Raw genomic sequence first — 15,355 nt, forward strand, 5'->3', positions numbered from 1 at the left:
AAGAAAAGAAAAGAAAAGAAAAGAAAAGAAAAGAAAAGAAAAGAAAAATCAACAAAACAACAGTGTTCTGGCTCTTTAATAGCAGACTATTTGTCTAATAGCATTTTTAAAGATGTAAACATAGTTGATGCTTAAAGCAAAGCAAATTTCAGCTTGCTCTCACGTAATTATTTTGCCTCTGCAACGCTAAATGTAATTACAAACAACACAAGCATCCATCACTAGAAAAACACAATTTAAGATTCCCAGAGAACAGATAAGAAAAGGCATTGTTTTCACATAGTTCCCTTAGTCAAGCCGTAGTTTAACACCACCACAAATAAACAAGCGTACTAAGCCAACGTAAAGCAGACAGAGAAATAATCGCGTTTAATTTGATCTGGGGGATCCTGGGAGCCTCGCTCACCGCCGCTCGCAGGAGCACACCTCGGAGCAGCGAGTTGAGCACGGCACCACTGCACGCGTCTCCACGGGACGGAGTTCGCTTAACCATTTATCGTCCCATTTTAGCAGGCAGGTTCTGAAGGGAGAGAAGCCCACGGGCACGGAGCAAGGTTAGCAGCTCTCGTGGCACGTTTACAGTGCCCGCAGAGGGGCTGGAAGCTGCCCCGTGTCCGCGTCCCTTTCCGGCCACCACCATCAGGAGCCGCCTGGATGACGCCCTCCCCGCAGCCCTCCGCAGCCTTCCCTCACCCTCTGACTGCTGCTCGGCTCCTCCAGCGCAGGGACCGGAGCCGGGACAGGCCGCCCGGGCTCCCAAAACCTCCCCATGACGCCGCCAACCGCACATTTCTCGGGAGCCATCTGCGGCTGTGCCCTCGGGGAGTCCGTCCGCGCGACCGCTCCCGAAGCCCCTCGGCACCGCCGGGCAGCGCCGTTCCCACCGACCCCGGGGCAGACCCGGGAGGGTCCGGGATGTGTCCCCTCCGCTTACCTGCTTGTCCAGCGCCGCCTCCCTGACGCTGCCGGCGGCGGCTCCCTTGGGGACGGGCGCCCGCTCGCAGCTGCATCCCTCCAGCATGTACATGCCGGCGGGCCGAGCGCTCTGCTCGTTCTCGAAGTAGAAGAGCACGTTCTGGTAGAGGGCGAACCACTTCTCGTGCCAGCGGCTGGCCTCGGCTGCCTTCTTGCTCAGGTAGCCGCGCTTGGTGCCCTCCTTGCGGGCCAGCAGCGCCAGGTACAGGGCGTGCCCCTCGTTGTACCGCACGCTCTTCTGCATGGTGATCCGTAGCCGCCCGGCATCGGACGGGCACCCACAGGCTCACCCCGGCACCCCGAGCCCCGCACCCCTAGCTCCGCCCCGGCGTCGGGGCCGGGCAGCGGAGGGTGGGGCGGGAGGGTGGGGGGGGAGCGAAAGGGGAGGGGGATGCCCCCTTCGGGGCCGCTCCGTCACGTGTGGTGAGGTGGTGGTGGCTGTGGGGGGGTCCCAAGGGGGGATGAGCCGTAATCCGCTTTAAATCCGAGCGATTTAAAGAGTAAAGTCGCCGCCGCAGCGCACGGTCCCTCCCCGCGGGGGCGGCGCGGTTCCGGAGCGGGCACTGGGGGGAGGGAGGTGGGGGGGGGGAGGAGGACGACGACGACCGGGGTCCTCAGGGAGGTCGTCGGACCCTGTGCTCGCTGCTCCCAGCTAAAACCCCTCCACGGGGGTCTGCCCGTGGGGTGTGTCCGCTTCGTTTCGGGGTCAGAACAGGAGCCGGGAAACGCTCCCGACACCTGTGGTTCGCGGGGTGCGTTGCTCTTAGGGGCGAGGAGGAGGATACGAGAGCTGCGGGACCACCCCCAGGACCACCACCACCACGACCACCCCGGGGAGCCCCACCCCGCCGGGAGTCCCCCTTTTTTCCTCCCCGCAGCCCCTGGGGCTCGGCGCGCCCCGCAGGGCAGCCCCCGTCCGTCTTCTCGGCGGGGCCAGACCCGGACTTGGCTCTGTGCCCCCCGCCAGGACCGAGCAGACCCTGCCCGCAAAGGACGGGCTCTGACACGGCCGGGAGGTGCCTTGCGGAAACCGTAAACGGTATGGAAATTTCCGGGAACTGAAGGACCCTTCCCTTAAATTTGCTGTACTGTTCAAGCATCCTTTTCTGGTTCTTTCACACACGCACATACACACCAAAACAAAACAAAACAAAACAACAACAACAACAACAACAAAGCATTTAAAACTCTCTCATTTAAAAACGTGTTTTTTGTCTGCTGCTTTGTTAGGCTCATGCAAATAGAGAATAAAATTGTTTTCTCTTGTTGGCGATCTGAACAAAAACGTGAAAATTGTAACATGTTGCAACAAATGGTACGCCATATCCTGCACAAAACGAGCGGGAAAATGTTGCCTGTGTGATCTCTCCCTCTCGATGGTTTTGATTTTAAGTGTTACTGGCACAAACCGCAGACACATTGGAGCTTGTTTTCTGAACATACAACTTTGAAGCAAACAGACATAGAAATTCTGCAGGAACTGACCGGTCCCTGTTGTAGCTGGTGCAATCTGAGCATAACACATGATTTTCACGGAAAATCCAGGTTTTGGACAGGGACTGAAGACCACTCAAATGACAAACACGTAGGAAATAACTCATATTCATGCATCTTGACAACTGGGTTCTTACTTGGCTCTTACTGTGGATCTTTAACTCAGTTTCACTCTGTTCTGTGCTGAGTCCAAATTAATTTGGTGTGTGAAATTTCATGAAATACCGTATTTCTTGATACAAATAAATGGCAAGGCAGTAAAATTAAGGTGAAAATGCAGGGTGCAATTCAAAAGAGTTTTCACTATGTGCTGGTCAAAGCTGTCATAAATATATATATATTTATATATATATATAAATTTTCTGCCCAGAAGTGACCATGAGAGCTTGTGGGGGCAAGTCAGTGAGTTGTCACTTCTCTGAGTGACAAGTGACAGGAAAATCTATTTTAGAATGTATGTAAAATGTAGGCCTCCATTCTGAGAAATAAGTTGAGATAAATTCCGCTAATACCTAAAGCAATGGGAAAGTGTTGTTTCACTATCATTTTTGTCTGTTTTGTTTGTTTGTTTGTTTGTTTCTGCTGTATATTGTTACAGACTCAGAATGCTTTCTCTTCATTTGTCACTAGGTTGTGATAGTAAATCATTATTTACCTTTACATGGTAAATTAATCTCTCAAATGCAAAACAATTTTGTAAAGCTGTTGAAAAAATGCTACAATATCTCAAGGGGAAAAATAGATTTTGCTAAGAATTTATAAATATCTCCTATTACATATTGTGTGAAAAGTAGAAATGAACCAAAATCTTTGTAATTTTACTTAAGAAGACAGTTTTGCTAGTATAATAAAGCACAGACTAGTCGTGATTCAAAAGGTATTTATAATATTCACCTGAGATTTAATTATCCCATAAAGCTGGAGCCTTTTCAAACATATTATGATATACATCACTGGTACAGTAAGTCCCAAATACCTTGAAAATAACTATATTTTCACATATACAGAAAAGTTATTTACCTTTGACCATTCACATTTTAGAAGACTATGAACAGTTAAGTGCTTGTTGAACCTACCTATTGATGTCATTTGAGAATATTTGCTTTTCTTATTTTATCAAGTCATTTTGGGGGTAGGGGGAAGAGGGGCATTTTTCTAGCTAACCAATTTTAAATCACCATGCATATGAAGTTATTCTAATTCATTCCTTGCAATTACTTATTCTTTTAGCAACTGGAAGTGAATGTTTGGGGTCAGCACTGTACACATTATAATTACACAAAGCATGGGTAGTGCCTCTGATGCCATTTTCACATCCTTCCAGGGAAGAACATTTGAACCCATTTTAAGCCAAAAGAGTGTGGAAGTTCCATGCATAGCAGAAACATCCAGCTATGACACAGACCAGTGCTGCCCAGGTTCTTCGCAGCTCTGAGTCACATGAACTGAAAGCTCTGGGAACTGCTGTACTGAAAGGTAACAAAGGGAATGCTCCTTTCAGAGGGAGATTTCGGCAGCCAGTAGGTATCTGCAGATCATTTATTTGTATCTATTTGAGGTCATTGTCATGGTATTTTAACGCATGAGCTTCTTTGTGCTAAATGCTGCACAGACTCAAGAAAAGGTCTGTGTGCTGCCTATCATGATAGGCAGTGCTCTCAGTACACAACTAGCTTATTTGTTGCTGAGATTCATGGAGAATGAGAGTGAAAAGAGACTTTAGAGGAACTTTTGAATTAAGCAATTTGGTGTCAGGATAGGTCATTGGAGAGATCTTGCCTGTGGTCAGGGACAGTGCGGAAAAATAGGAAGGACTACCGAAGGGTGTTGTTCTCCAGTTAGGTTGGAGAAAATCAAAACCAGGAAAAAAAAATAATAATAAAAAATAAAATAAAATAAAAATAAAAATAAATAATAATAATAATAATTAAAAAAAAGCAGTACTTAGGCAGGAAGCAAAAGCAAGTGGGTAGTAGAGAAATTCTGCCTGGTTGTCAGAATGACAACCTAATGAGTGCATTGCAGATAAAGTGCAGAGGAAGCAGGTGAGGAAGCAGGTGAGGGGTAGGAAGGGCTAAGGCATTGCAGAAGACAGTATGAGGATCCTAACCATGGGGAGCAGGGCAAGGAGCTTCTGGAAGTGTCGGTGGAGAGAGGGCTGTGGGGAAGACAAAGTTAGGAGTGAGAGAGCATGACAGTCATGGCTGCTGGAAGCAGGGGGCTGCTGAGAGGTGGGATTCACAGAAGAGACCCTGGGGACGATGGTGGGAAATGGGAAGAAAAGGGACCAACACATGCGGGGCAGACTGTAGACAGTGGTGGATGGTAATGTGGAAGAGGGGAGTTGGTCAGGTTGGTCCAATGCTGCAAATGAAGTGAGGATGAGATCAAGGGTAATGCTGGAAGAGAAAGCAGTATCAGCAGTGCTGGTGGTCTGAGACACTGCTGAAATCACATCAGAAGGAAAAGATGCAGTTTTTTGTCTTTTAGCCTGCTTTTAGCCAGTTCCTTTGTTCCAAAGACAGCACAGAGTCATAAACTGGGATTAAAACCAAAGAGCCAGCATTCAGCTTGTTGACCAAAGGTTTGATGATAAGGAACATACATGGGGAGTTTTCTATGCTTACTTAATTAAAAGCTCCTGAAGTGCCTTATGTAGGGCAGTTACAACAGACATAAACTAAGTTCTAGATTTACAATGCAAAACATACTGAAAATAGTATTTCATAACTTTTTCACGTCACTGAAATTTTCATAGTAAAGCCGCTACTCACTTATGGGGAGTACGATTGTCAGAGCTGACTCCCGATTTTTCAAATTATTGGAGATCATTCCCCTTTTTCTTATTCCAAAACCCAGTGATCAGTGCGGTACCCATACAAAGACTATTGCTCACGAATAGCCAATGCATGAAACTGTCTCGACATTCTTGGGAGATAGCTTAAATGAGTTCTTTAAATGTTCCAAAGGCATTGGCATGTCATAACAGAGATTTCATGTTCTCCAAATGTGAGTCAGGAGAGAGTCTGATGACTGAGCTCTTGCAAGTAAAGGGTTCAGCAGAAATCAGGCTATGATTGCTCCAAGTTTCAAAAAACCCTTGGTAACTGGGAAAATTACTTTAGAATTAAAAAGACATATTATGATAAGTGTTCCTTTTTTTCTTATTCAGTGTGAAGTGAGCATAAATGGAAATCACTTTTTGCTTTTGCTCTCTTCAATATATTGGCATAAAAATAGGAAAAAAATGTGTAAAATGCTAAAGCATTCTCATTGCTTGGGGAAAGTAAGCCCCACAGACTGGAAGAAAGATACAGCGAGCACAGTGAGTGCCATCTGGAATAAGTAAGTAGCCCTGGGAAGAATTTGTGATGTTTACAAGGCTCAATACTGATATGAAGAATCCTTTCCATCTGGCATAAAGCATGCAAGTAATCTGCCACAGGAGTGCATAATTCAATAGAAATGGGTTTGATAAACTAGAAGTAACATTCCCCATAGTCACCTTGAAAGAAACATTTAATGTATTATGCAGCTGAGCAGCTTTCAAAAGTACAGCAGCTTACTTTGTAGGTAGGCAGGCCCACATACTATAAAAACCAGTTTTATGGGAAATGAAATCTGTTGTCCTCTAAAGAGAAATCAAACATTGCAGGGCACCCACATCATCTCAAGACCATGTGAAATTTCTGAGACAATACCTTTTTATGAGAACATTGCATTTATATTTGATACAGATGCAATACATTAAAAACCATTTTAATGAATCCATTCAGATGCAGCTGGGACTCTTACAAACGCCTGGAGAAAATGTGTATAACAGAAGAAAAAAAAAAAAAAATCTTAAAAGGTTGTAGGCAGAGCAGTCCTGAAAACAGTGATCTGAGCCAATGTTACCACCCCAAACATGATCCACTTGCAAGCAAAGAGATATGAGGCAATAGTCTTGTTTAAAAGGAACTAAGAAATTAAGCTTAACATCAGTCACTGTTTGCTTTGGAGACTTCTGACTGGCAGGTATCAGTTTGCAATTTCTGTTAACACACGGTTTTCCTGGTCCAGATTTGTGGCAGTCTGATTCTTAGCTGATAACCTGTGTAGATGCTTGGGAGCTATGGTGTACACTTTCCTGGCAAAATAAATAAATAAATAAATACATGAAAATAGCTCAGAGAAAAGCATCATAAAATTTAAAAAACTGAAACAATATCCAGCTACAATTATATTCAACAGTATATCATGAACGCATAACTCATCTTGCATGGTAGATTGCTTTCCAAATTAGAAGTATATTAATCACACTTCAAATCAACTCATATATATTTTTAAAGTAAAAATAGAAACATAACATTTATTGTACCTATCACAAAGCCACTACTATTTCATGCTAAAGTGAATCAAGGCCTGAATCTATACAAAACTATACTTGGTCCTTTTTAATGCCAAAATAAATCATGACTTATTTCATAATTAGTTTCCTTTTGAATGTATGAAAGAAATAATTCTATCATTAAATATAAATAAATAAAACGTGTTCACCCATTTGTATTACTGTTAATGTTATGTTTATCTGCCTCGTGGAGTCAGTCGTATGATTGTTCTGAGTATTAACAAAATTATTTGATTTTTTCCGCTAATAAAACTGATCAAACACTTGTGTTAGTGAAGAGGGCTAAAAGGTGTATCTTTTTCCAATTTGATCTTCCATTTTCTTGTATTAATAACCAAGTTAGAGTTATAATATTGGAGTATATGAAGTAAGACCATTTCTTTGTTGTTGTTGTTGTTGTTTGTTGTTGCTGTTGTTGTTTTTGTTTGTTTTTGTTTTGTTGTTTGTTTGTTTGTTTGTTTTTAACAAGGGAAGAGGCAACATGAAAATATTTCTCCAGTTGATTTATACAGTTTCTATTTTTTGCTGTGGTATGTAATTACTTTGGAGAACTACACTTAAATTTCTGACATATGTATAGATATATAGATCAGATATAGCTATACCATAATTGTTTTAGTCATGTATTAGGAAAGGCTTATTAGATGATGCTTTAGAGTATTCTTCAGGAAGACCACCAAAAGTCTGGGATTAACATGTTCTTCAGATTCATGAGCCTGCAATATAGATGTAGTAAGGTAATGAAACCCACACTGTTAAAAGAACATTTTCCTGATTTTAACATTTCAGAAAAAAAAAAAAAAAATACCCATTCTCAATTATGCTCAGTGCAAAAATTTCTAAACATGTTACACTCCAAGAATCTGCAGAAGAAATGGGTTACGCAAAATATACTATTCAACCATTTCAACAGACTGGAAAATTCATTTTTTGTTGTTGTTGTTTTGTTTTGTTTTGTTTTTTTGTTTGTTTTCAAAAGTCACATGGTCTGACATACTTGAAAGTTCTTCCAAAGTGCCTGAGGTCAAGTATTTGTCCTTTCCTCCAAATGTTAACTGCCTCTCAAACTGAGTGCTTCGTGGGCACCATTAAAAAACACAACCAGTCCTAGCATAAACTGCTCAAGAATCCTCAGATTTCTCCTCCCAGATGAAACTCACTTCCCTGACAGGTACCATAACATTTCCTTGTCCCTTGGTTTCAGTTCATTGGGAACAAATTCAATGAACTTTCTTTGAACAGCACTTTGAGGTAAGTTAGTGAAAAATCCCTGGAAGAGCTTCAGATTGCAGCTTGTCTCATTCTGCTGGATTGTGGAAGGAAAATATATCCCTTCTACTTCTCCAAGCCATCTGTACTGTTATGGCTTCTGAGAAAGTTTAAGTTTTACCCCAGATTCTGAGATTTAAGAGATAAAGTTTTCTATTATACATGTGTATTATATACACTTTCTTAACATGTATTGTAATTTGCTTTATGTGTTTTGTAAGCATATACTTCTATTTTAAATGTTTCTACCATTGGATTTAAGGAGATGTTTCCTAGAATTCTAGGAAACTATCACTATTATCAGTTGCTGATGTAATTATTATGTATGATTAAACTTGTTCATCCCATAAAAGTGAAAATATTTCTTCCGGAGGGTATGCCTTTCTGTTTCTGTGTTACTCATCCATAATGCAAGCTGACAAGTGGTGTAATTGCAAGAAAGACAAATGAGAGGTCTAGATTATAGGATGCTTTCCTGGCAGATTCAGGCTCTATTGAAATTATTTCAATAAGGGTTTTCTTAAGTGTTCTCAGGTTGTGCTGGGTAGACTCAAAAGAAAAAAGAAGTCAGATTGCTTGCAGAGAGCTTGGTGTCTGTGTAGAAGGGGAGAATAACTCCAAGTTATTCCCCTCAGTCCCTCCCATAGCCACATACTGAAAGTTTTCCGATCTATTTTTTCTCAGAAAAGCTTTTTAAATGCTCCTAAGTGAGGTAACTGAATAACTCATGGAATTAGTAATGTGATAACAGAGCTTTATGCCTTCAGGTCACTGGTTCTTACTCAGTAAAAGACAGTAATTTGGACATATCCTGCTCTAAGTTATAAAACATCCACTAGAATAAATGATTGCTCATTTGTGTCTGAATCATTATCTGGGATCTGATCAGCAGCCTATGTAAATGAGTGAATGCAACCTGTCTTCCTTTTTTGTCTTTTTTTTTTTTTTTTTTTTTTTAATAGTTTGGTAACAGATACAGCTATAGGAAGAGCAAAGAGAAATAAGATAAAAGAGGTCAGTGTGCTGCATACATCTGTTGAGCCACACTTCCTCCTATTTACGGCCATCTTTCTCTGATGTAAAGCTCAAACAAAGGCAGAAATATCCCCTGGGTATATTCACCAGTATTAACAGGCTTAGGCCTTAGGACTTAACATCTTATTGCCATTACTTCAGCCAGTTTAGTGGTCCTAGTAACATTAACTAAACAATCAGAAGACGAAATTTTAAAAAGCAAAATGTGCTGAGCATTTTCCTGCTGATTTTTGGCCCTGGCTCTGTACATAGTAAAAAAAACGAATCCTACATGATTAATCTACCTACATGTTTGCAGGAGCTTCAGGCAACCACCACAGCTGGACTAATTTTGTCATGTTGCAATTGCCTCTTCAGCTATGGCTGTGAAAACATGTTTTATAACTGCGGTAAATGGTTGACTCACATTTGGATATGTCACACATATGTATGCAGATAGTTTTATATAAAGACTGTGGTTTTATTGTTCTATGTCACTCTTTTTTCATCAAAACTCACTTCTTCCGTAACACTTAATAGATATTAATTGCCTAAAATTAGACTCACCAGATATGACTAAAATTGAATTATTACATAAAAATGGATACAAAATATAGATGAAATGTATATAATGTATATTAAAGGTACTGTTTAATTTCTCTTTGCACTATTTTTATGTTGTATGCTTTCCTGAATTACTGCTCTAACTTGAATTGAGCTGTGAACAGTACTGTCAGCCTTACTTGGAAATACTGTATAGATTATATAAATCTATTAACATATATGCATTAGAATAGCTGTTAAAATTAGAAGTTCAAGCATACTGAGAAACAGACAAGAGAAGGAGTTAGGTACAGGAGTTAGGTAGGAAAGAAGAAAACAAAATTAGGAACTACTGGCATGCTGATTTCATTTGGGCTTCCTAGCAGTATTTACTGCTGTCATTCCCTCTGCTGTTTTCTTCCCAGATATAGCAATATACTTCATAAATAAAATATTCAGGAAAGATAACAAAGTCTCAAAGTGCCTGTTTATTCTGCTACCTCTAAAACACCACTTTCAGAGCTAATTTTCTTCATTGATCAAGCAAAAATACTGCTATGCACAAATTTCCTGCAGTGCTCACCTGGCTAGAAAAACTGAGCAGAAATATGAATGTATTTGCATTATAAACAAGAGTTTTTTCCCCCAAACACATTTTTCATTATAATCAATTATATCGAAAGTTTTGTCTAAAAGCAGAATCTGTGGAAATGATGCTCATATACTAAAAACAAAATATATTTTTTTAAAAAATGAAGTCAGTGGAGAAGTAGTGTCATAATGCAGCAAAACATGTCACATAAGAACAGAAGAGTTAAAACTGCTTCCCGCCCTCACACAAATGAATCAATTGGTGTAGGACACCAGGCACATTCCCATGAATGTCTACAAGCTTGATAATGTCATTTTCCCTCTATCTTGAAAGCTTTGGGGTTGTTGTTGTTGTTTGTTTGTTTGTTTGTTTGTTTTGGTAGAAGGGATCATAAAGGCTACAAAAGCCTGGAAAACAAAATCCTTTTCCAATACAGTATATTTATAGGGTTTCATAGGAAGGCTGGACTGTAGTCATCCCTGTGGTGGGAGGTAGTGGTGCTGTGTCCTTATCCACATCGTTGTCAAGGTCACCAAACTGGCACTTGCTGCACCAACCCCACCACAGCGTGTGCTACTTGGCCAAAAATGTGCTGTGTGTGCAGTCCCAGACAGTGCATGTCAATGATGTGATGCCATCTGTGACTGCTAGCCCTGACTCAAAGCTTTCAGTTTCCAGTACTCTCCTTGTCCTACTCGCTTTGCTATCTTTTAGGAAAATCATTAATAGTAACAGACCATTTGGCTCTCCCCTCATCCTCTTTGCTTCAAAGTCTTGAAAGGAGGTTGAAGCTAGTGCTGAAAAGACCCAGGTAACTGTTATTTCAGAAGACAGGTTTATTATTGAGGTAATGTGATAAGAGACACAGAAGAGATGCATCATCAAATTCATGTCCTACAAAATGAACATCCTCTGATCTTTTTGTTGTTGTTGTTTGTTTTTGTTTTTGTCCTTAAGGAATTGCAGACTCGTTTCCTACTGTGACAGAAAAAGTTACTCTGTCACATTGAGAAAGGGTCTTCCAGGAAACCAGTCTTCCCAAACTACTGAAATTATATGACTTGTTACAGTAACTGCAAATAGATAAGCTAGTACATGATGTAGGGCTATGTAATTCATTCACGTGTATAAAACCCCACAGACACACACTAACTGGGATACCATAAGCTCACAAAGCCTGGAAGGACTTAACAGGTGTACCCCATCCCTTCCCTACAGACTCAGGGAAGCCAGCACCACCCTGCCTCCCCAGTTTCTGAGGTCTGCAGGACTTTTTTTTCCCAGAGCCTGCACACAGTCTATTCAAAGTCAGTATCTTACCTTACCTTTAGCAGTGTTCCCCTAACACGCGAAGTGAATCTTCTTTCCCATGTTGTTGAGCACCGGTTTCTCTGTACCCTCGAGGGACATGGAGATCTGGTGAGTCCTTCTTCTGCCAATGCCTTTCATCTTCCAGCTTCCTTGGTTGTCCTTCGCCAGGCTAAACCTCTTCACAGTCCCTGCTTGGCCCCATTTCCAGACACCTTGCTGCTCTTGCCACTCTCTCTTGGCCTGACTCCAGCAGGTCCATGTCCATGTGGATGTGGTGCCAAGAAGGCAACCATGCCGAGTCGTCACAAGCTCCAAGAAGAGCACCTGCCGTGCTTGATGCACTCGTGCTTACAGAGCTTCATCCAACGCCTGCCTGTTTCACAACAGTATGGCACTGTTGACTCATATTCGGTTTGTGGTTGATGACTAGCTCCGGATCTTTTTTTTATTATTATTATTATTTTTCCCTGCAAACTGACACCTAAACCAGATTTGAGGATAAACTGTTACTGTAATGCTAGAAAGAAAACTTCCAAATGGTTCGGTTTCAGGGACATGCAATTCATGCCCCTGTGGCCACACAAATGTTTGGCCATTGCAAGGGAGGGAACAACACAGACAGCAGGACCAGGTCCCTCGGGGACACAGGTATTCTTCTTTCAAAATGTTTGTGGCCTGAAGCCCCGGGGGTTTGAAGATCACTTAAGATGCAATACTTTGTTTCACATATTTCATTTAATACTTTGCTGTCTTCAAAAAGAACAGTTTCACCCTCATTTTAGCTCAGTTCCACTCCCCCACTTCAAGTGCACATTTTTACTACTTGTTTTGTACAGACAATAGCAATCCCATGCCTGTATGGTGAGTTGGGCTAGTTTGCTCATCTGCCTGACAAATACACCAGCAGTAAAACTAGCAGCAGTCCTTGTCCTGTGGCCACTTAATTGCTAGCACTGATACACAGAAAGAGGTTGACCAGTGCTGGGGTGGAAGGATGACAGCAACATGTCTTAGCGCATTTTAAGCCAATCTAAGTTGAAACTACACCTTTTCTGACATGGGAGCAGTAGATTGCTAGAGGACACACAACTGCATTTAATTAAATGAAAATCTTCGTCTGCATAGATTGCCAGCAGAACCTGACTGGCAAATCTAAATTTTAAAACCACTGGAAGACTCAGCACTCTTTGGCTGAAAAATGTACAGGACTGAGAAACTTGTCCTGCAATTTCAAATGTGACATTATTGTACCTGTTCCTTCTTATCCTTATCTTAATGGTATTTAAGTATGATTAGCTGCACTGCCTCAAGCTTCAAATGTGAACTTTTTTTTTTTCAGAAATTTCGTTGACTTGAGCTCACAAGACATATATTAGGCTTAATAACTTTTTGGCTTAATAACTTTTTTTTTTTTTCAGAAGAAAGTTTTCAAGTTTTTATTACATCATTTCAGTGCTCACTTCTCTTTTAGGCCTGAGAGAAGCAAACAGCTAAGTTATACCTAATGTAAGAACAGTTTTGTGAGTTTGACTTTCTTTTGTCAATAACTTTGAAGATGACTTTGAACAGCATGTGCAATCTATATATACAAGCGGTAAATACTAACTTGATTAAGGGACTGTATTACTTTTTTACTGATTAAAATAGCATGTCTTCATGGAACTAAAGGACAATGTCCTGTAATAGGCAATTCCACAGAAGCTTTGCTAAATGTCCGCAGAAGAACAAACTGCATTTTAATTTAATTTAATTAATTTTATTTTATTTTATTTTATTTTATTTTATTTTATTTTATTTTATTTTATTTTATTTTATTTTATTTTATTTTATGTTTTCAGCTACTTTATAACTCAAGGAGAGAAAAAGAACAGAGGAAAGGGACCTGAAGACCCAGAAGGTGACAGCAGAAAGGCTTGTGCAGTCTTTCCCCAGCATGTTGCTGGCAGTGCAGGGGGTGGGCAGGCAGGGCAGATGGGTGAATGCCTGCTCCCCATAATGCACCAGGAGAACATAGTGCTAAGTATTTGCTTTCCTAGAGATAAATGCAGAGGGAAGGACTGCACAGAATGGAGCTACCACCAGCCAGGGTCCTTCCCCACCAGGAAACCAGAGTGTGATGCCACCAGGGTGCCCAACAGTGATGGCTGACACTTTGTGCTTGTAGGCACACCATGAGAGTCAGTGTCCTGCAGTTAACACAGTTACCATAACTTCCTCTGCTGAGGACTCCATAAAAAAAGATGCAAGTTCTTTGTGCTTTTGAAGTGGGTCTCATACGTGCCCTGTCAGCGCTTTGGTGGGCATAGTCCCTCCCATAGGAGCTCTGTTGCTACCAGACAGCGTAGAGATGACTTTGTGTAACGCAAGCTGTAATTATGGTGGGAGCATCCCTAAAAACAATGACCAGTTCCCTGAGGCATGATTGAGGACAGAAGTGAGTGGGGAGGCTTCTGGGCTTGGCTTGCTGAGGGCAGTTTCACGCCCTCTGAGACCCCAGGGAAATGGGCCAGAACAGAACCTCCCGTTACCTTCAGAGCCCAGGGTACAAACTGTCCCCGGGCCACGGCTGCAACTTCAATTTGTGAAAATCTAAGGGAGGAAGTGTTTGTACAACTTATCTGAGCCTATTTCCCAACAATAACTATTGTTCAGTCTGGCAACTTGACATAATTTATTTTGTGAAAAATAAATTTAATTTGCAGCCCATAACTGTAGTGATATATCCTGTGGTTTTATTAGCAGGAGTAGATGGTTTTTAACATTGTTTCTGAAAGAAATCAACATGATTCTATTTGCAGAATGCATTAAAAACTCATCTTGAAACCCCTGAGATGGCATTGTATCATTTGATTTTGGTTCTTAACTTCATCTGAGTTAGATGATGCTGCATCTTCCATATGCTGGAAAAAAGTTAACATCCCTCTGCTCTCTGTGAACACTCCCCCTATGATCCACTAACATCATGAAGTCTTTAGGTGTCCTGCTTACACTTTGCTAACTGCTTTGAAACCAGGAGAAACACAGACAGTAATTTTTTCTCATTTGTGACCTTTATAATGAATATCTTCACTGTGTCTTTTGTTGAAATAATACATCTGTGGATTTTCTGAGCAAGTTAAACAAACTGATTTGTCCATTGGGGAAATGCAGTTTTCGTGTCAGACAATCTGAGAATTAAAGCTGTGCTGAAGGAAAAATCCAGAAAAAAATAAAAAACAGAAATATCAGCATATATTTTGGCATTAGAAGTTACTCTGTGTTGTGAATGTTTATTTTCATCATTTAGTCACTACAGAAATTTTCCTCCATGAACAGTGAGGACTATTTCAACCAAACATAATCTCACATATCTTTGCTCATGCATAGCTTCTCATATATAACTCCTTTATTCATTGTGTCTTTTCCTTATCGCTGACTTTATTTGCATTTTTGAATGACTATTACGATTTTGCATTAAAAACAGTGTTTTAGAGGCCTATTTGGCATTTATTTCTTAATGCAATAATTCATCATCCATATAATATAGAAATTTCACTTTTTTGCAGAGAACTGTTTTTACATCATAATGTACAATACAGTTCAAAAGGCAGACATCAGCTTTTATAAAAAAAAAAAAATCATCAGCATTGTCTCAAATTAATTCACAGATCCAGTAATCTCAAATGTTAGGATTATTCCAAGGAAAATTATCAAAATCGAGTATGAACCAAATATTGCAAGCAGGAAAACACTGAATCATGTTCTCTCCTGTGAAAGCATCCCCTCAC

General features: G+C 40.9%; 1 protein-coding gene across 2 annotated transcripts in view; it reads right to left on the bottom strand.

Annotated features, from left to right (window-relative positions):
• The window catches only part of RASGRF2 (Ras protein specific guanine nucleotide releasing factor 2), a 139,154-nt gene extending 137,708 nt beyond the window's left edge, over window positions 1–1,446 (bottom strand). Inside the window, exon 1 of one of the 2 annotated variants that reach the window (XM_035309818.1) lies at window positions 935–1,446. In XM_035309818.1, the coding sequence (XP_035165709.1) occupies window positions 935–1,219 (285 nt within the window). In that variant the 5' untranslated portion in view covers window positions 1,220–1,446. The remainder of the gene's footprint in view (window positions 1–934) is intronic. The other variant, XM_035309817.1, reaches the window with a different exon arrangement.
• Window positions 1,447–15,355: the final 13,909 nt, after the last annotated feature.

The sequence above is a fragment of the Oxyura jamaicensis genome, chromosome Z (assembly GCF_011077185.1).
Source record: "Oxyura jamaicensis isolate SHBP4307 breed ruddy duck chromosome Z, BPBGC_Ojam_1.0, whole genome shotgun sequence".
NCBI lineage: Eukaryota > Metazoa > Chordata > Aves > Anseriformes > Anatidae > Oxyura > Oxyura jamaicensis.